This window comes from Argiope bruennichi, chromosome 3, assembly GCF_947563725.1.
Source record: "Argiope bruennichi chromosome 3, qqArgBrue1.1, whole genome shotgun sequence".
Classification (NCBI taxonomy): Eukaryota; Metazoa; Arthropoda; class Arachnida; order Araneae; family Araneidae; genus Argiope; species Argiope bruennichi.
In genome coordinates, this window is record NC_079153.1 from 39,875,458 (window position 1) to 39,897,050 (window position 21,593).

The 21,593-nt window shown below is 27.2% G+C and overlaps 1 protein-coding gene across 1 annotated transcript in view; it reads left to right on the forward strand.

Annotated features, from left to right (window-relative positions):
- LOC129962584 (ras-related protein Rab-10-like) overlaps positions 1-21,384 on the forward strand; it is a 51,390-nt gene extending 30,006 nt beyond the window's left edge. Inside the window, exons 2-7 of the mRNA XM_056076385.1 lie at positions 5,721-5,781; positions 7,043-7,181; positions 7,268-7,357; positions 13,093-13,194; positions 14,423-14,510; positions 19,306-21,384. Of these exons, the coding sequence (XP_055932360.1) occupies positions 5,721-5,781; positions 7,043-7,181; positions 7,268-7,357; positions 13,093-13,194; positions 14,423-14,509 (479 nt within the window). The 3' untranslated portion in view covers position 14,510; positions 19,306-21,384. The remainder of the gene's footprint in view (positions 1-5,720; positions 5,782-7,042; positions 7,182-7,267; positions 7,358-13,092; positions 13,195-14,422; positions 14,511-19,305) is intronic.
- The last annotated feature ends 209 nt before the right edge of the window (positions 21,385-21,593 follow it).

The following is a 21,593-nucleotide window of genomic DNA, read 5'->3' on the forward strand; positions in this document are numbered from 1 at the left end:
ACTAAATGATTTTTTCTGAAATCAAATGTAACCACTATCCCTGGCTAACTAACTGGGAGGATTAAAAAAAAAGTGAAATTTTAACACCAGGAAAGTTAAATTATTCTGAAAGCTATGTTTTTAAAAATACTTATGTCATTCAGGGGTGTTTGTGCTCCGGGGATTTTGAACTTCGATACCCGGAAATTCCGGGGATCGTCGTTCAAAAGGAAGTAGGAATAATAATGAATTATTTATTTTGATCTGGGTAATTTTGTTTGATTTGAAAGCAGAAAACGCAAGGTCAGCGTGTGTGGTGAAAACTTTTCCTTTCTTTCTCCAAAGGCAGTGATAATGAGTGAAAAGGGGGTAAGAACTTCTTTTTTGTTCTTTCCTTATTGCGAGTTATGACTCATTCCCCCGGTTCTCGGACATTCTCTTCTGGATTCTTTTCGGCAAGTAGGCGCGGTAGAAAAAAAAGGGAGAGACTTCGTTCGACCAGATATGCGATCACGTGACCTGGGTTCAAAGGTCTTAATTTTGCAAAATTAATGGTTATTAATTTTGCAAAAAAAGTAATTAATTGAACTTTTATAATTAGGTCATTCAATACTTCATAATCGTAATTTTTCATTTCTCTCCCCCCCCCCTTCTCGAAACTCCAAAATCTCGGTAGTAAGTCCGTAAAAGTTTCAGGGGATTTTTTGGGGTCCCACAAACACCCCTGGTCATTGGATTTGCTTCTATTAGGATACACAATGAACAGAATAGATATGAAGATATCAAAATTACACGGTTTTGATGTTTGTCATAACTTGATGCTTAGAAATATTTTTAAGGTGGAGCCATGAACATTAAATTATGCGTAAAAAATTTAATTGAAAAAAAAATCGCTAAATTTGCCTGCGAACCAGCTGGTCGCCTAAGGTGATAGGTATTAAATATGAGAAAATATGTTGCTTAAACAATTCGGCACGGATATATCTATTTAGGTTATTAAATCTTTCGATAACCACCCCTTTTTTTAATATTAAATTTACTAAAAAATTCTCATGTTCGAAATGAGACGTTAGTATAATTACTATGGTGTTGAACACATTTATAAAAATATAAACCAGTTGAAAAAGTTCCAATAATCTGAATCAAATGAATGGTGATGATTCTGGATAACTTAATCAGTAAAAATAGATTCACTTTTTGCAAAATATTGGTCAATGTTATTTATAACTGCCATGAATAGATAAAGTTTCTGACCTTATCTAGAGATGTTCAAAGCTAGGCCTGATCTAAATGTAGGTTACGATTCGAACTTCCCCTGGCCGCGTAGCTTCTTATTTCAAATTGAAATCTTAACTGTTCATTTCTATATTAAGCATTAACACAATTTTTTTACTGTTGAGATGTGCTAAGACGTAAGGAAGTCCGTTTTTGATGAGTGAGTTTTGCCTTTGTGAAATCATAAAACGAAAGACACATTTTAACTCTAATTATTGATTATGATGTTTTAAGCATTGAAGCTGTTTTCAATTTTAGCAGTAACCAATATCAGTTACGAGCCGCCTTTGGCGACCAGCTGGTTCGACAATCTTAATGCACGTTAAAATTTTATTAATTAAATATTTTATGGAACTCCCATTTTAATTGCTTCTTCATTAAAATATTTTAAAACTTCAAATTTTAATAGTCATATAATTTACTCATAATATTATAAAGGCCTTCAGCCATAACGTAATATGTATCTCTCTACTTTTCTGTTAGCTCCCGTAGAATTTATGCTTTAAATTAAAGTGGAAATGATTAAACTGCAATAAATATAATAATATTTTTTTTAAAATATGAGTGTTAAAAACAGAGTCGCTGAGTATTTAAACCTTATGGGCACTAAAGAATATTTTTCTAAATTTATATAATATCTCAAGAAGTTTTCAACAAAATTTTTTCAGATTCATCGTGAACAGGTCGATTTATTAACAATCCTTAGTTTTAAATGCATCAAACACTAAAAAAATAAACAGAATCGTTTGAAATAATCTGTCGAAAACATATCCGTTGTCAATAATCAGAACACAATGCGCATGCGTGAATTTTCTACGCTAGTTGGGGTAACGCTAGGCAGATTAGAAATTTTTAATTTCCTTTATTCTGTTTTATTTTAATTCAAAAGTAATTCAGAATGAATCTGAAAGATCGATTAATAACAATGTTTAACTTTAAATACATCAAACCTTAAGAAAATAAACAGAATCCTTTGAAATAATCTGCCAAAAATTTCTTAAGCCTATTCTCTTTAGAGTGAGAAAAAGAACTGAAGCCTTACTCATTTGGAGGTGGGGAAATCCTAGGGATATACCTAATAATTTCCCAAATTTTCACAGCTATTGGATGTATGGTTTTTGAATCTATCGAATACAGACAGACAGACACACATTCATTTATATATATATATAGATTATATAGCAATCGCATTTATTGACCAACAGATTTACCGGAAATATTGGTTGTGGTTAATTTCCTGTAAATTTCGTGTAGTTTAGTTTGTTGAAAGAATCATTAATTTTATTTTTAAAAGTCAATGACCTTAGAACTTTCCTGCGTATTATGTTCATGAACCATCATGATGAAATATTATTATATCAGTCGCGCCGTTGAAGTGTAATTATCCATTTCATATATCTAACTTTCGCGGTCTCTTTTTTTTTTTTTTTTTTTTCAATCCTCTCATGTAACCTAAATAGATTTTTAACATTCTTTTAAATTTCCTCTGATTTCCTTCGCATTTATTTAATAGTGGAAGGAAATTAAGTATTTGATGAAAATAGTCAAAACTGTCTTAATTTTCTTACCACAATGCATTCTTTTTTTTAAATTTTCAAAATTCAGAGAAAAAAATGCAGCAAATTGTTATACAGCAGTAATAATGTTCAACAATACTTTATATTTTAAAGTGATATCAAAATGAATCATGTGTAATAATATTTTCCGAAGTTATAAGATGTAATAGTATTTCCGAAGAATCAAGATTTAATGATATTTTCCTAGGAAACGCTGAAATATCGCTTAATTTTTAATAGTTAAAAAAAGGGGGTGGGAGTGCGTTTTTTTCTATAATTTAATGAATATCTGTGTCAAATTTGGTATCTTAATTAGTGTTTCTGTAAAACACTAACACATACACGCATATTCTGTTTTATTATTGATAGAGATTAAAAGTACGTGGCATTTCTAGGTAACTGCATTTGTAATCCTTCTTTCACCAAGCAATAGCAATAGTCGAAGGTTGAGACACCTTTAAGAATTCCATTCACACCCTCACATCGGCATAAATTTTATTGAAACACAAGAACTGGGTACTAAAAATGTGCTATTTCGAATGTTTTTTTGTTTTGTTCCATATTTGTATTTTATTTCGATTGAAATTATTTTTCACATTTGAATATCAATTTAAAATTTCAAGATATTTTTTTAAGTTCCATTTACCGGGTCATAGCAGTATTTTTAGTGTATTGCATTACATTAAAATAAAACATTCACTTCACGTCTCCTCTCACCTTTTTAAGCGCGAAATTTCCGCATTTTATTTATGCAGTTTTCTTCAATAATAAAAATTAATCTTTTCATTGTTGATGGACGAAACTGTCTCCAGTATAAGAAGAAAAAAACTTTTTTTTTTTCCCGCTTCCCGTCTGCTAGCTTGAAGGGGGAAACGAGGCGAATGAGTCATGCTTTCTTTCTTCGAACGGCTATAATCGTAATTAAGAATCTTTAGGAGTCATTTTCATTTTGTTTTATTTTATTCGATGTATTGAAGGAAGTTGACGCACAGTGGAGGACCTTTGTCCAAGGACTTTTCGAGAGCTCTTAACGCTTTTAAATCTCATTACGTCACAAAAGAAATGTTTCTATCTGTAAAGAGACCTTCAGTAATTCGTTAATGACGATTCATCCATTTTAATCTGTCCTACTCTGAAATAGATAAAGTTATGACAGGATCGGTGGTGTTATTTCTCACAACTGCAATTATGTACCTGGAAAAACAATTATTCATTCAAGGATTCGTGTTTGTAAACAGTTTTTTTCTTTGAATTCGATGCTAAAGTATTCCATTCCAATCTAAAAATAGTTTATTGGTTTTTAATGTGTGATAATCGTGAAGAGCTATCAATAAATTAAAAACCATTAAAAGTAAAGTATTTATAGCTTATGCAATCGATGTTTGATACTACTACAGCTTTATGTAACTTAGTTATTTCGACTGATACGTTATCTGATTTGAATCTAAATAGACATTTTTAAAATGTTGATTTGTCCATTAAATTGCAATAAGTTCTATTAAGATTTTTTTAGGCCTTACGTAATTTTTGGTCCTGTTTTTACTAAGCATTGAAGTGGGAATTAATTAATTCTACATAATGTTTATATGAAAAAGAGATAAATATTTGTTCTAAATAAAATTCTGTATTTTAGTTTTCTTACTGAATTGAGAAGTATTTCCAGTCAGTTTAAATATTGCCATTATATTAATTAATCTAGTCTGTTTAGTAAATATAATAGAGCTTATTATATTCATGATATTGTATTCCTCTGAAAATAATATTCAATATTAAGAAAATTACTTACAAGCACATTAGCAGAATATGTAGCTCTGTGACTGTGGTGTTATATATGTATGTGATTTGCACATTAAATGGCAACAGGTGCATTTTTGTATGATAATTTTATGAACATTACTTTAAGAAATTCAATAAAATAATTAAAAAGAAGAAAAAAGGCTATAGAGATTCCAAAAACTTTAGTGACGTGTTGAAAGCAAATTCTAGCATTTGAAATGTCTAGTAAATCTTCAAGTTTCGGAATCGAACTGCTTTGAATCATAGGAATCAAAGATAAATACATGAAAGCAACACTGTTGTTTTCATGTATTATGATTATTCAATAACTTCAAAATCAAGCATTATGTTGACTTTGAAATTTTGCAACAAAGCAATATTATTTATATTTGAAGGGGGGGATCCAATTTAATGTTGTGCAAAAAAGTTTGAGTCATGAATGTTGGAAATGTTCTTATTAATAAGCACAGGTGGACATCTTTCAGTAAAGTAAAACAATCATTCTAGATGTCCACCTTAATGAACTGGATGTTCCAAATTAAGTTTTACAATTGTGAAAGAAAAAGAAGTGAAGCAACTGATCTGATATGGATAAATGTCAAGGGCATCTTAAATTTTATCAGTTAAAATTCTTCTTTCAGGATCTATCGGTAATACTAAAAAACTGTCATAAACTTAAAAAAAAAAAAAAAAAAAGATTAAATGAAATGTCTCTAAGTTGGATGCTAATATTCACTAAAAGAGTAAATTTAAATTGTATTTACAAAAAGTATTTCTCATCCACAGTGGTTATTTTAATTCTAAAATTATAAGAAAGTATTGCATGCTATTGTATTTATGCCATCTTATATCAGGTGGTTTTCTTTGTATTTATCAATGTATTTATTTGATTTTAATTTTGGGGTGCAGTAGATTACCTTTCTGTTGCTTTGGCATAACTCACAAAGGGAGCTTCACATTTTTGTTAATGTGCGTAGCATTGAATCTGTTTTATGCTGTAAATAAGCTGTTCTCTTGCTTTTAGTTGTTAGTTTTCCCATCTTTTTTTTTAATCAAATGTTATTGTTCTCATTTTGCTTCGATTAAGGCATCAACTCATGCTTTGTCCTAATATTTTCCTATTTTTAATTGCAGGTATTGATTTCAAAATTAAAACTCTAGATATTAAAGGAAAGAAAATAAAACTTCAGATATGGTGAGTTTTTTAAAAATTTGTTTATAGTGAATATTTTTTCATTTCATTTGCGAAATATGTGTATATTCTGAAGACAAGAACAAAGCTACAGGAATTCATATTATTTAAAGTAGATGAAATTAATATATTTTTTGCATGAAATTTTGCTTTAATTTGGAAATTTGTTTGCTTTCAAAAACTGCTGCCATTCTTCATATATATTTTTTGTAATACATCTTCTACTTATGGAAAATACAATTTTATTTCACTGGAAACTTATTTCATCTGCATTGTCTTCTTTTGCAAACTTAAAAAGAAGAGAAAGAAAGGAAATGCTTCTGGATGCAGTTATTTTCTTTATGCATTAAAAATATAAAATGCTTTGCTTTTGGCAGTTTCTTAAAAAAAAAAAAAAAAAATAATTGAAAATTATATTTCAAAATATTATATTAAAATTTTTTTAAGTTGTATATACTTTTCTAAGCATTTTAAGGAGTTAATGATTCTAACTGTTGACTATATTTAATATATATATATATATATATATATATATATATATATATATATATATATATATTGTTTCTGTAGAATTTTAATACAATTATATCTATTACAATGATTTTTAACAATTTTTAATTATTAAATCATATTCTGAAAATAAATTAGTAATGATACTGTGAAATGGGACTAATTCAAGCATTTTTAATTTGCATTTTATTTTGGCTAATTATATGTATAAAACAAAAATTGTAAAGATTTGTATCTCTGTTGTTTTTTCTAAATAATCTTCTTAGTTACCATAAGTAAATGATTTCTAATACTCTTAATTTCATTCAAAAACTTTATATCTGTAAAGTGTAATAAAGAAGAAAAAAATCATTCTTTAAAAAATTTCACACTTAATTATGAATTAAACTGCTTATTTATTTTGTTTTATTGTACACTTGTTGAATTTAAAATTTATTTTTGAAATCGTTAATTGTTACTTTACTATATTAAAAAAAATTGCATTTGCAGTATTAAAAAATCAATCTGCATTTAAAAAATAATTATATTATTAAATTTAATATTAAAGTATTAAAAAATCTGCATTTCTATTTTTAATATAAAAATATATAATTTTTCTTCGTTGTATTCATTTTTATACCTAATTTTTTTAAATTCAAATTTTTAGAGTAATTGAATTTTTACTGTACCATTGTAATAACATATACTCAAAGAAGTAAAAGTTAGTTGATATTTTTTTTAAAACCTACTTTACTTATTTCTTTGTACTTTTTAGGGACACTGCTGGTCAAGAACGTTTTTATACTATCACTACATCATATTACAGAGGTGCCATGGGCATTATGCTGGTATATGACATAACAAATCCTAAGAGTTTTGATAACATTGCAAAATGGCTACGAAATATTGATGAAGTAAGTATTTTTTGATTTCAACAAATTACAATCTGTAATTACGAAGTCCATTATTATGTTGCTTACGAAATCCATTTATTCTACAGCATGCAAATGAAGATGTAGAAAAAATGATTCTAGGAAACAAGTGTGACATGGAGGACAAAAGAATGATCAGTAAGGAGCGAGGAGAAGCTGTAAGTTAATTATTTTTCCCCCATTGTTAAAATTGCAATATTTGAATCCACCTACAATATGGAATATATTATATCCCCCCCCCCTAAATGTCTAAATATCATATTTTAGACAAAATTCAACAATGTGAAGCTTAATGAATATTACTGAAAATTGCATTGAACTAAGTGGATGAAAATTGATATTTTTTTCTTATCCAAATTGTAGAAGTGTCTGAAATATTGTATCAAATTTAAAAAGGATTGTCAGTTTATTTGTAAATGGGTATGTGAATGTGATAGCGTAAGGACATAAAAGGCTAAATAAATAAAATTTGATGTGTGGACTTGACAATAATAAATCAAATCCATTAAAAATTAAAACTTCTTCATGACATGAAAAATTTGCTGAGTTTTTAAATTACACACACACTAGAACATCATAAGACATCCCTAAAGTTTTTTCTATGTATTGATGATGTTAAGAACTAATTATTGATTTCAAATGCAATTCTTCAGCAGTGTGAAATTTAGTTATTAGGTCTTTGTTAACTTATCTGGGTGATTAATAGATGAATTTAAAAAAATGCTTTATAGGTTTTTTTTTTTTAATGTTTATGAAAACATTGTAATAAATTTTTTGTGGATCACTATCTATGAAATATGTACCATTGTTTTTCCAGAAAAGATATTTGATGTATGTAATGAAAACTGTTATAATTCAGCATACTTTTATTCTAGATAACATTTCATATTCCAAATATTATTTCATGATTAATACTTGAATGCAATAATTGAAAAGAATTGTTTCAAATGCTGAATAAGGTTTTACGGTGATTTCACTGCTCCACATTTATTTAAAACTCCTGACGGAATTTAATTTTCTGATAAATCTGCCAAATTTACATACTTTAAAAATGTACTATATTTCTGTGCTGCCTACATATTTACTATATTTCTGCCCTGGAGGAACGTTTTGATGGGATTAAATATTTTTGACATAATGATATATTTTCTGATTTTAAACAAATAAAATTCTTATTTTTGAAAAAAAGAAAGCTTATTTTTTCTGTTGATACATCAAATATCTAATTATTTACTAACCGGTCACAAAATATATATTAAAAATAATCAGATTATTATTTTGAATTTTATATTATACATTTTACTAAATTTCTTGATATTTTAATTTTTTATTTCAGTTTGAAATTTTCCTTTAATAAAATGATGATGAACCTGGCTTATTCTAAAATGCAACTAGAATTTTAATATTTTATAATTTGAAGTTCCTTTTCACATGACATTAAAAATACTGACTGAATTTTGAATTATTTCTATTAAATTTTAAATATTTAATGAATAGAAGGAGGGACAATAATTAAAATATAAGAAGTAAAATGAGCAAAAAATTACATTAAAATAAATATTCCTCCTGTCTGGTAACTTGTATTCAATATGGAAAATGCAATTCATTTTCATTTATTACTTTTAGATTTAGCTTGTAAATATACTTAAATACATTTTGTATGTTTTCAGTATACATTATAAAAAGTAAAACCAATCATGTCTTATAGTTTTGCTTATTACATTACAGGAAACAAAAGGAATACTGTTTGCTTTCTTTTTTAGTTTCACTTTCAAAATTCAGTTGTTTGAATTCTAATTGTGTTCTGTTATTTCATTAAAGGTTGGAAAACATGTGGCCCATTCCACGGTAATGTATGTGACAATCGGACTAAAAGATATGCATAAATATCTGATAAATTTATGTACAAATGTAGTGAAAGTCAAAAATTTAATTTTGTTAGACAATTAAAAAAGAGTTTTAATAAATGGTAATGAAAAATATATTTGTATTTAAATTTTGAGAGACCTTTTAAAATTTTTTTTAGATAGTCACGTATGTGACAAAAATTGGAACTGTGATTTGATAACACCAACTTTCTTTAAAAAAATCAGTGAATTATATGCATGAAACGTGCTTAAAAAAAGTTTCCCATAAGAAAAAGGTTTAATGAAGACAAACTAATAAATGCATTAAATATTTCTTTAATTTTTCAATTAAAAAAAAAATGTAACTTTACAGGTCATGTATGTGACAAGTAGTCATGTATGTGACATCGTTCAATTTCACATAACTGCATTTTGAAATATTACAGTATTGCGACCGTTAATTATAGGTGTTGGCAATACTCTAATTATGTCATCCCGCTGAATAACTCCTATATCATTCTCTTGATAAATGAAGTTGCATACGGATACCTGCTTTAGGAAAATAACATTGATTTCGGTGTTATCTAATGCAGACACCTGTGCTACATAAGGCTTCCAGGACTTTTTTCCAAACACTTTTACAAGTAAAAACTTGCCAAGTGAAATATATGCAGAAGTGTGATTTTGTGCAAGTAATGGAGTTCTTTTCAAACACTGTTCTGTATTTTTACAAAAGCATAGCTCTTGCACAGTTGTATCCAAATTTTGCTGACTTGTAAATAAACAAATGTGTTCATCCAAACATTTAATTATGTGGGCTTTTTTAATTCCTGGAACATCCTTAGCTAAATTCCAATCAATTTGAGTTTTATCTATATCCTTTTGCAGCATAGGAATGACAGTGATATTTTGTACTACTTTTGCAGCAACTGTAGCAAAATCAACTGCATTCTGTACTATAGCTCTTCTTGCCTTTACTTCCGCATAGACTCGGGACTTTGCAGTACCTCCTATCCCATCAACAACTCCCTTTCCATGGGAAGTTGCTGAATATTTCCATTCGAAACTAGAAAAATGCTTTTGTGTTTTGAATAAAATAAAGAGGAAGTAACAAATAAATTTGTTTTTAAACTCGCTGGATGGTCCATCGCTCCAAATTATTAATTTTGGTTTATTTGCCTGAAATTTAATAATTTCCAAAAGCTTCAAAATGAAAGCAGACACAGATAGCTTAGATTTATCTTTAGTATCACTTACAATAAGATAACTCTGTGTTTTATGATTCTTTTCAAATAATGCAGCTGTAAACAAAGTTACGTTTTCCCGGCTCCATAGTGCAGACTGTATTTCACTTTGCCACTCACATGAATAACTCATAGCAAAATCTACTTGCAATACAACAGTATTGCTTTGCTTTATATCAGATTGAAAGGCAGCAGCTTGGATTCGTTTAATTTTTACATGCTGCTTAAAACTTTGAAAATTTTCTAAAACATTATCAGTTAATTCAGCTATGCAACCTTCATTGGTTTCTTTATAGAAGCGCTTATTTTCTGACTTAACCCATTGGTGCCATTGTACATTAGAAGCATTATTTAATCCTTTTTTGCCAATAAAATCTAAAAGCAATTTTCCAGCATTACATTTATCACATTTTGTTTCCCAACACTTTGATTCCAAGTCTGAATTGCACAGCACTTCTTTCCAAAAATCATTGTTATAATCAATATTTAATCCTTTTAACAAAAGAATGAAATTCTCATGACTCTTGCATTTACACTGATCACTAGGTGTGTCTTTAAGAAGAAGAACATTTTTAGGTCTTAAACTGCAAAATTTTGAATATCCAATATTAATGCTTGGATTTTCTTCCTTAAACAAAGCATGTGCTTCTTTCATATACATTGTAAGAAAATGTTTACGAACACGTTTTTTAATGCCATTTTCCCAAATTATCATTTCATCATGCATTCCTGGAGCAGTGTAGACTATGTCTGCTCGGCACAAGAAGTCTGCCACAAGTTCTTTGTTTTGATTATTATCACTGATATTGGACTCTCTTTCCTTTTGCAGTTTTAAACCTACCTTTTCCACTAAATTGCTGACTACAGCCATTCGTTTTCGAGGTGAGGTTGGTAAGGCTTTCAAAGTTTTTTTAACTGCTTTGCCAAGTGTCTGGGGAACTGTATAAGGAGAACATTCTGGGGTAGTCGCAATAGAAGAATTCAAACTTGAAATTTTTGTAGAATTACTTATCTTTTTGGCTGCTCTGCATTTCCTCTGCCTTTCTCTAGCTGCTTGCTTTTGTTTCTTTTTCTCCTTTTTTGTCATAGTTGCTGCTTTTAAATCTCTTATTTTTTTCTGCCTTAGCTTTTCTTTCTCTTTAAAATCAGGATCATTTCTTTTTTTCTCATAATATCTCTTTTGTTTAGTAGCATTTTTTATTCTTTGTTCATCATCCATATTTTAAGCTTAAAATAGCAAAATAAGACTAAGATGCTTAAAGATAGCAAAATCTGACTTGCAGCATACTTCAAACACAGTGTGCTGTGAACCTTTGCTTAAAAACAAACATTAGGTTATAGCTGGAGAAGTAAAGGAATGTACTGCCATCTGGTGAGATGAATTTAAAATAACTGCTTTGGATTTTATAATTCAATGTCACATACATAACTGCTTGAAGTCACATACCTGACCATTGAAAATTATAAATTAATTATAATATTTTTTAAATTTTTAAATGCAGTTTCATCAAATAGTATGATTATATTTAGAAAATAAAAATTTAGAACTTTCTATTAATTTAATGATGCAAAAAATAAAAAAAAAGTTTTAATGGTCATGTATGTGACACTCCACAATCTTCATTAGCTTTGATTGTTAAAACAAAGCCAAAATAGACATTAATTTGTAATTTTTTGATATAGTATTACTAAAAACATATTAACAATTGAAAATTAAAATTCTATAGGCACCTTATGAAAGGTGAAATAATTATAGAAACCTTTAAAAAATATAATAATGAAACAGGCCATTTACAAATTCTCAGCCAAGGTTTTAAAAAATGCAATTTTTGATGAGATCTAATATTTTTACACAAAAATCAAGTCAACAACAAGCAAAATCAGATATTTTTCATTAAAATTATGTGTTATAACCATGATAATAGATTAAAAAAAAATTTGCCCCTTGGTTTCAAAATCCATGGAATGGGCCATATGTATATTTATTTATTTTTAAATTAAAAATAAATTTTTTTATAAAAATTAAATTTTATATTTTTTAAATTTTCAGAAATGTTTTTATAAGTTCAAAATCTTTTTGATTCCCATAAGGTTTGAGCAGTAGTTTATAGTGAATTTTGAGCAAGGGTGTATGAATTTTTGATTGAAATCTTATACTATTTATTTTATGCTAACAGCAGTTTTCATAATGTATTTTTAAAAAAAAATGGATAATGAATGCCTTAATTTATTGGTTTATTTTTTATATATGTAAAGGGAAATAGAGTGACTGTAAACAAACAAAATAAGTTTAATCTTTAAATTGTTATTCATTTTTTTTAAATGTTTTTAGCTTAAAATTACATATTTTACAATTGTGTGTTCAAGCACAGCAGTAAATGCATGAAAATTGACTAAATGATTTTTTGTTTCAAGTAAATTTTCAAATAGATTTACTGAGTTTAACCACTTCTATGATATTTGATTTCTATGAAATCTTTGTTCTTGTCAAATAAGTGGTTAAATTCTTCTATATCTGATATTAATAAATATTTTTGAAATACTATATGCTTACAAATGTTTTTAATGCTGACAAATATTATTTGTAAAATTAAAACAAATCAGTGTAATTTGTGGTGTGTTGATATATCTATACATTCATTCATACTTGTCTTCTCCTTTGATTTACAAGAAAGAAATTGTCATGCTTGGTCATTGTGATATTTAGAAAACCATTGAAAAAAGTATATGATGCAATTTTATATGTATTATTTCAAAATTTATGTATTGTATACAAGTATTTAATATAACAATTAATTTTAGATTGCTCGAGAGCATGGAATCCGATTCTTAGAAACAAGTGCAAAGGCAAATATCAATATAGAGAAAGCTTTTAGGGAATTAGCTGAATCAATATTGAATAAAGTAAGGAAATTTTTATTATTTAATGATGCATAAAAACGGAAGTATTGTAATTTTTCAGTCTGTGTAATATTTCGAGTCTTCAGCTTACTTCAAAAAAGTAAAAGCACATTTTGTATTGAAGGTGGTGATGTTTTTTGCTGCTAATAATGAAAAACAATGAAAATTGAGAGAATGGCATGCTGTAAATTCATGTTTTAATGATATAGTTGTGACTTAACAAAGTAGTTTGAGTATATATATATATAAGCTAATAAATATTCTTTTTTAATAACTATCCATATATTGAGGTAACTCAGTGGGAAGCTCTAGTGTGAGACATAGTAACCTGATAATGTTTTTGGCTTGTTTTATCTGTCTCACTTTCATCAACATTGCCAAAAACAAGCAGATGTTTTTTTTTTTTTTTTTTTTCATTATACATAACACAGTTTATTAATAGTTTCCCAGTTTAAAAATCATTATTATTTTTTAAATATTAGATGACATTACTTTTTGCATTATTTATAGTTTGATATTAGGTTTGTGTAAAGACAGTTATTGTTTGACTTAATAATTAACATATATACTTTTTTTTTTTTTTTTGCATCTGAATATAAGTTAAAGTAATTTTTACTAAAAAAAATTTATTATTATTCAAATATTTAAAAAAAGAATTTAAAAAGTCTATTACAAAATAGATTTCAAGTTTCTTCCCTCTTTTATAAACATTTTTTTTTTTTTTTCCTTCCCTGTATTGAGATATTTCATTTGCAATTTATCTATTCAACAAGCTACAATAACTTTTAATTGAAAGCCTGAATTTATTTGGGTACTTTATAGAAAACCAAATATATCAAAATGTTTCATTTTTCCTTGTGCTGAAACATTTCATTTGTCTTTTTATTGTAATTTTGGTTTATGGTTGTTATAGTTAAAATTTTGTACATTAAATATTATTAGAGCAAGTTTGTGTTAATGGATAATTATGTTATTATGTAATAATATATCACATTTAAATTTTTATGTCAAAACTTGACTGTAAACAAAAAACAAATAATTGAATTCCTGGATTTAAAAAAATATAATATTGCAAAACTTTTAAAAATTTGCCCAGTTATAAAAGTAAGTTGGTTTTTTTTTTTTTTTTTTTTTTTACCCCATATTAAAACCATGACTGCATCTCTTTTGAAAATATTGTTGATTGGACAACTTATGTTACATTTATTCTCGTACATTCTGCAATTTTTAGCAAATGGCTGGGAAGGAACAGACAGAATACCCTGATAAAGTACGAGTTACAACGCAAGACATCAGAGGCATAAGAAAATGCTGCTAGGGTAAGAGCTTTAGATCTCTCTTGATTCGTTCACCTCTAAAATATTTTATTCTTTTCAACTTCATTTATTTTTTTATTTTTCGAAAAACAAAATTGCTACAATAAATCTTGTCATTAATTATTCCAGGCATTCTAACATATTAGATATTTCAAATTGAAATATGTAAAATAAACTGAAATTTTTTAATTGAGAAGACATTGAAATAAATAAAATTTGAACCTGTTATTGGAAACGTTGTTAATGCTATTTTTTAGGCAATGATATTATCTGCATTTTATCTTCATTTCTAAATCAAGTTTACAGATTTACAAATTATTTCAAAATAATATGAAATTTTGTATACTGTCATTAAATTTAGAGCATAAATATGCAGGAAATCTTAAAAAGTAGTTTTAAAACTAACCATTTTCTTTTTAATTAAAGATTATATTGAGGAAGTTGATATCATAATTAAATAACTTAGAGTATTTCAGTAGCAAATGATAGAAATCTATTATATCGGCTGTTGTATGATAAATTTAGGGGGGAAAAAAAACTAATTTTACTGTATATTACCTTTTCATTTACCTTAAAAGATTTCCTTAAAAAGCTGTAGGATTTGAGTTGTTATAATACATTTGTTTTACTTCTTAAGATTAGTTGATTTATTTGTAGAGGTTAATATAACCCTTTTCCCTCAACAATTTTTATGGTTAAATGGAATGCCTCGACGATATTGTCCTGATGCTTATGTTTTTTGAAATATAGTGTCCTCTTTAATATCCTTTTTATCATTATTAGGGATATTATTTTTTATTATGCTGATTTGGGAAGGTTTAATTATAAAGATGTCTAATCAAAGAATTTATTATGCAAGTTCTTTTTTGGAATGAATTAATAATGTACCTCCTTTGGATCATACTTTTTGTCAGTATAATATATTAAATAATTATTTTTTTGCCAACATGATGATCATTATATTTTCAAAATATGTCATCAGCTGTGATGGAACTGCTGATTCCCCCCCCCTTCCCCCCACGATCACACGATAATTGTGGTTATGATTATAATCTTTGTGTGATATGTATCGATAAGATCTTGTGTGAATAAGTTTTATAATTTAGGACTGTTTGTGGGGCAGGAAATAGAAAGAATTTGAACTGTTCTTCTTGCTGTATTTTTACTTTTAATTGCTTTTCCTTCAATTTGATTATTATATTTGATGGAAGAGTATCAATATCCTGAAATAACGATTACGGTGTTAGGTCATCCGTGGTACTGATCTTAGGAATATAGAGTTTTAGACTTTTCTAGGTTTGAAAGATATATATTGTCAGATCAAGAGGATTTATTTTGTTTATTAAATGTTGATAATAGACTAATAGTCTTATTATCAACAATAGTCTATATTCGAATAATTGTTTCAAGAATAGATGTAATTCATTCTTGAACTATTCCTTCTTTAGGGGTAGATGCTATCCCTGGGCATTTAAATCAATTATCGTTTGTGTTTAATCGAGTGGGGGTGTTTGTCAGGCAATGTTGTGAAATTTTTCTGTTATTCCTCGATTAAGCTTTTTACAGAGTTTAAGTAAGTGGCTGATTTAAGGTATTAGTCTCTTAAATTAATTATGGAGAAATTAGTTATATAAAAATATTAGTTTGTCAAATTAAAGAAAAGAAAATTCCTCAATCATTACCCTCAAATTGAGTTTTTTCAAGATTTATAATTCGATTAATTGTAGTAAGAGCATGTGTGATGTATAGAGAGAAAATGGAAAATTTTATTATTAACGATGATGGGCAAAGAGTAAGGAATAAAACAGATATATGATTTTGATAAATTTATTTTCTGTATTTGATCCCTCTTTATATTTTGGAATCTCATTAAATTGAATTATTGTTGGTTTAGTTATATGTTTCCTTTAAAATATAATAATATTCCAAGGGGAGCACAAGGGGTATTTATTAATTTTTCTTCTCAAATTGATTAAATATTTACTGAAGTAGCTGGCTCAAGAAATTTAGCAATTGTATTTGTATGGTGACTTTTATGTACTTAATTATTAGAACTCTTCTAGGATTGTTTCCATTTGTTTTTACTAGAACTACTCATCCTATAATTACTATAGGATTGGTATTTTGATTCTCTTTTTTTTTTAATAGGGAGAGTCAAGAATTTTAAGCATAGAGCAGCTCACTTAGTTCCTGAAGGGAGACCAATTTATATATCTCCTTCAATAATTATTGAAAAAATTAGATATTTGATATGACCATTTACTTTATCAATTCAATTAGCAGCTGATATAATGGCTGGGCATTTAATTATTAGATTATTAGCAAGAATTAGTTTAAGATTTATAGAATTTTCTAGCTCAATTTTATTACAAAAGAATTCAGGGTCAGTTTGTTGATGTAGTGTGATTATTTTAGTATTGTATGCTCTTGAGTATTGTTAATTTTTGGAAAAGATACTTCATCTGTTTAATATTGTCTCCATGGCCCTTATTAATAGGATTTGAAGTAGTATCGGGAGTTATTGGATTAATAAAAATATTTATATTCATAAAGTTTGATTTATTATTTTTATCGTGTTTTATTGCTGTTTCAATGGCATTTGGTTGATGACAAGTTGTAGTTCGTGAAAGATCTTTTCAAGGGTATCATTCTAGAAATGTTTTGAGAGGGCTAATATTAGGAATAATCTTATTTATTGTTGGAGAGGTCTTCTTTTTTATCATTCTTTTGAGCATTTTTTCATTCAAGATTAAATCCTACTGTGGAGTTAGGGGTGGTATGTCCTCCACAAGGTATTAGGGCTTTTAGTCCTTTCCAAGTACCTTTTGTTAAATACTGTTATTTTATTAGCATCAGGGTATCTGTAACTTGAGTTCATCAGTCTATTTTAAATGAGAATTGAAAGATGGCAAATTATTCTTTAATATTAACATGAATGTTAGGTGTATATTTTAGAGGTGTATATATAGCAGAGTTTAGAATTTCTGATTCAGTCTTTTTTTATAGCAACTGGATTTCATGTAATTTTAGGAATTGTCTATTTTTATTTGTAATGTAAATCTGTTGAAATAGACACTTTAGAAGTCATCATTTTGGATTTGAATGTGCTGTTTGATACTGACAGTTTGTTGATAGAATGTGATTATTTTTATTTTTGGTAATTCATTGATGAGGAACTTAGTAATATAGTACACTTGATTTCCAAACAAAAGAAAAGAAAATTTATTTTTTTTAGTTTCCTACAAAAAATTATTAGACACAGAAACTTTTTCTTCCTATGAATGTGAATTTAATGTTAGGTCTGTAACTCAAGTTTACTTTTCTTTTCAATTTTGTTTTTAATTTTTAATGTAGAAATTGCTTTAATATTACCAATTCCTTACTTGGTGTTTAGAGCAGATGTTATATTAACTATTTGTTTATTTTTTGTTTTAACAAACTAATAAGAAGTCCAAAATATAATGAGTGAAAAATATGGCCCAGTCTACTTTTATAATCATTAGCATGTCTCTGTCTATTTATTCATTAAATGAAATATGTTTTTCCTAGATGACAATCAAGATATATGCTTTCAGGAGCCTGATTATTTAACTTCTTTTTACTTAAATTTCGATGCCATCCGTAATGATAAATCAGAAATTGGGGCTAAATTTGTCTTTATAATTATTATTGCTGATCCTTTGCATTTGAAAGTCTTCCTGGAAGATTGTTATTAGCATCTAAAACACACTGTGTCTTTATTTTTAATCTAAAATTGATAGTCGTAAAAGGAATTTTTCTTTCAAAATTATTGATTTATATAAATATGGGTAGAGTTAAAAAGTTAGTAGTTGGACTTTATTTTCTGCTATTGGACAATAAAATTACTTCCATACATAAAAGCTTTTAGGGTACTTTTCTACTTGATTGGTGTTAATAATCACCAAGCTAAAACATTGCGCCATTTGTTGCCAATAGTTAGAGATAATAATAGCAGCCAAATATTGATGTGATATTTGGCAATAAGGTGACCAGAAATCAATTGACAAGATAACATTGATTTGAGAAGGTTAAACACTCGAGTAATATAATTACTCTGAAAGTGATAATGTTTTCGAAGATATAAAAATATACCAAATATTAAAATAGATTATTTGTATATTTTTGTTTTGTGTATTGAATCATTTTAAGGTAGTTAGTGATAAGAAACTTGTAAGTTTTTTGAGTTTGAGATTGGGGGTTGGGGTCCAGGTACAGATAGTTAAATTTAAAAATATTAATGAATATACCATGAAAACAATTTGACATTTTATAAGTATTCTCATGTCATTAAAATACCTTCCTTTATTAATATGGTCCAAAAATTTCTGTAAGTTAGCATTCCTAGATTTTTTTTTTATTAGGTATCCTTCTGAATAAACTGAATTTTTATCTTGATCAGTTTTTAATTTTTAACATTTGAATTTTTAATTTGTAATGTGTTCAATAATTATTATGGAATATTATCAAATGTTTTCAAGTTCACTTCCAAATGGTATCTCTGTTGTAAAATCAAAGTGTTATTTATTAATCAATTAACTGTTAATTGTTTTGAGAACATTAAAATTGTCTGTTGTCATCAAGAACATCCAAGTGTACACAATTTGAAAACTTGGACATGATTAAGCAAGTGAAAAATTGATAACATATTTAAAAGTATATAAAAAAAAATCCTACCTCATTAAATATTTGTTTTATTGGAAATTTTATATATTTGTTATATTTAAAATGTTTGCTTTATTAATTTGAAATTTTATTGATTTTTGTATTTTTATTACAGATATATATATATAAGTACACTTGCCTTTCTTCATCCATACACTGCTGTCTGGAAATCTGCTTGCAGTGCTCCATACAAAAAAAATTAATACATTTTGTATTTGCCTGGCTGGACCTGTTTGCCTTAGAGGCCACTCATCCTCGGACTCTGTGCATTATATTGTCTGCCAGGACTATAGTGCAACTTGTGAACTGTAAGATATATATACGTCCCAAAGTCTGACTGTTTGCCATTTTTCTTGTATTCCAAAGGAAATTAAGTGTTGCTTACTGGCTTGGATGAAACCAATTTTTTTCCCGACAGTTTTTCTATTTTGTGTTTTTTCAAATTGTGTTATATGTTTTCCCTTTTCAAACTGTTTTGCGCAAGATGAATGTAGGTTTGTTCTATAGATTTTTTTATAAGAAATTAGACATTTAAAGGCATTTCTGTTTATTGCATTTTTCCTTTTGTTTTCAAATATTTAACAACTTACCAATTTTTCATTTTTTACATTACTTTTCTAAGAAATAGTTTCTTTAGAAAATATTTTGTGTTGAAATAAATATCCAAGTTTCTTGAGCGTGAAAATTAATGCACAGATTTTGTATATAAATGTTGGGGGTGATGGCCCACTGAAAATTGCTGTAAATGCAGGCATATCGACTGTGTGACAAAATGTCACACTCATAAAATTTTGCTTTATAATTTTTATAGCCTCTTAAAAATAAACTTCTGCATCATCTTGCAAGTGATATGATTCTGATAGGTTTTGTGATTAACTGCTGAATTAATCTGATCAAAATATCAAGAGATATTTCCTGTGATCATGAAGAAAATTTTATCAACAGACAGACGAATTTTTTTCAGTTTTTTTAATTTAATTTTTGGAAGTGAGTGTCATTTTATGTAATGAATTATCTGTGATTTGATTTTAATCAATTGAATTAAGAAGACTGCAGTACTCACTTAACTTGGCAGTTTTCATATCAGTTGAAAACTATGCAGTTATGGTTTTGTACAGTGTGATAAAAAATAAATAAATGTTTAAATGATGAAAGTTCCTTTTAATTTTGCTCAGAATATATCAAATGATTTGCTTTTGCATGACATACAATGAATATAAATGCGCTTTTAATATTGACTGTAGATATATGTAGCTTGTAAATACAACAAAAATACTCCTTTTATATAAGATGAATTGAAACAGTTTAGGATGTTTAAAATAAAGTGTTTATTGCTGTCTTTTTAATTCATTTTAGATATTTAATGAAATGAAAAATAATGAATTAATAGAAGATCTGACTGCCTGTGTTCACTTTCACTTCATAAATATTTGGTTACTGTTATCTTTTTGAATTGTCAGTTTTGAAATTATAATTAAAGAAAAGTCATGTCATTAAATGTCTCTCCCCTCTTTTTGTTTATAAGTTGAATTTCCACAAAGTTGTTTATCATATTAATATAACATTTAAAATTGCTGTATGAAGGAGTTGATTAACTACTGAATTTCTTAAGTTTATTCAGAAAAAAAAATTAATTGCACATTTCATATCATTTGTATTTACATTCATTTTTTGACTTGTGTTTTGGTTTCTAAGTTTGCCTCCTTTGTATTTAGTAATTTTCTTTTTTATTTTACCGAAATATTGCTCATAGATTTGTCTTTCATGTTCTTTTTCTAATTTTGTAGTTAATTTATTTTAGTATGTTTTTTTTTTTCTCCCCTTAAATTTTGTAAACATGCACATAGATCTGCTTTTACTGCTTTCAATAAATGTCAATTTCAGTTTTTATGCATTAGCATTTTTTGATGAGTGGATTTGTAATGCTTTGTAGCAGTGTATATTTTCTTAAATCTGTATAGTCAAATTTTGAAAATACTTGTTTATCACTAATATTAAGCTTGTGTAGTTTACAAAATTGCCACAAAATTTGTTTAAAAAAAATAAAGAAAATTTACAAATATCTGGAGTTATTTATATACTTTAATCCCATTTGTGAAAGGTACACACTGTTTAATTTTTTTCTTTCTATGTTCTAATCATTTATTGGTTGCTTAAAATTGATGCCGAGTTAAAATTATTGCTTTTGCATGTTTGCATAATATGTTTTTTCAAAAGGTTCAAATTTTTGTGCCATGTAATATTCCGCTACTAATGAATACTTGTTTCTTTCTTTTGCTTAATAAATTTAACTTTGTAGTATGCCTTGTTCAGTTCTTTTTTTAAGCTTCAAAATATACAACTATCTTATTATAGCGGCATTTATTTTAGCTTTAACCAAATAATTATGCCATTTATTTAATG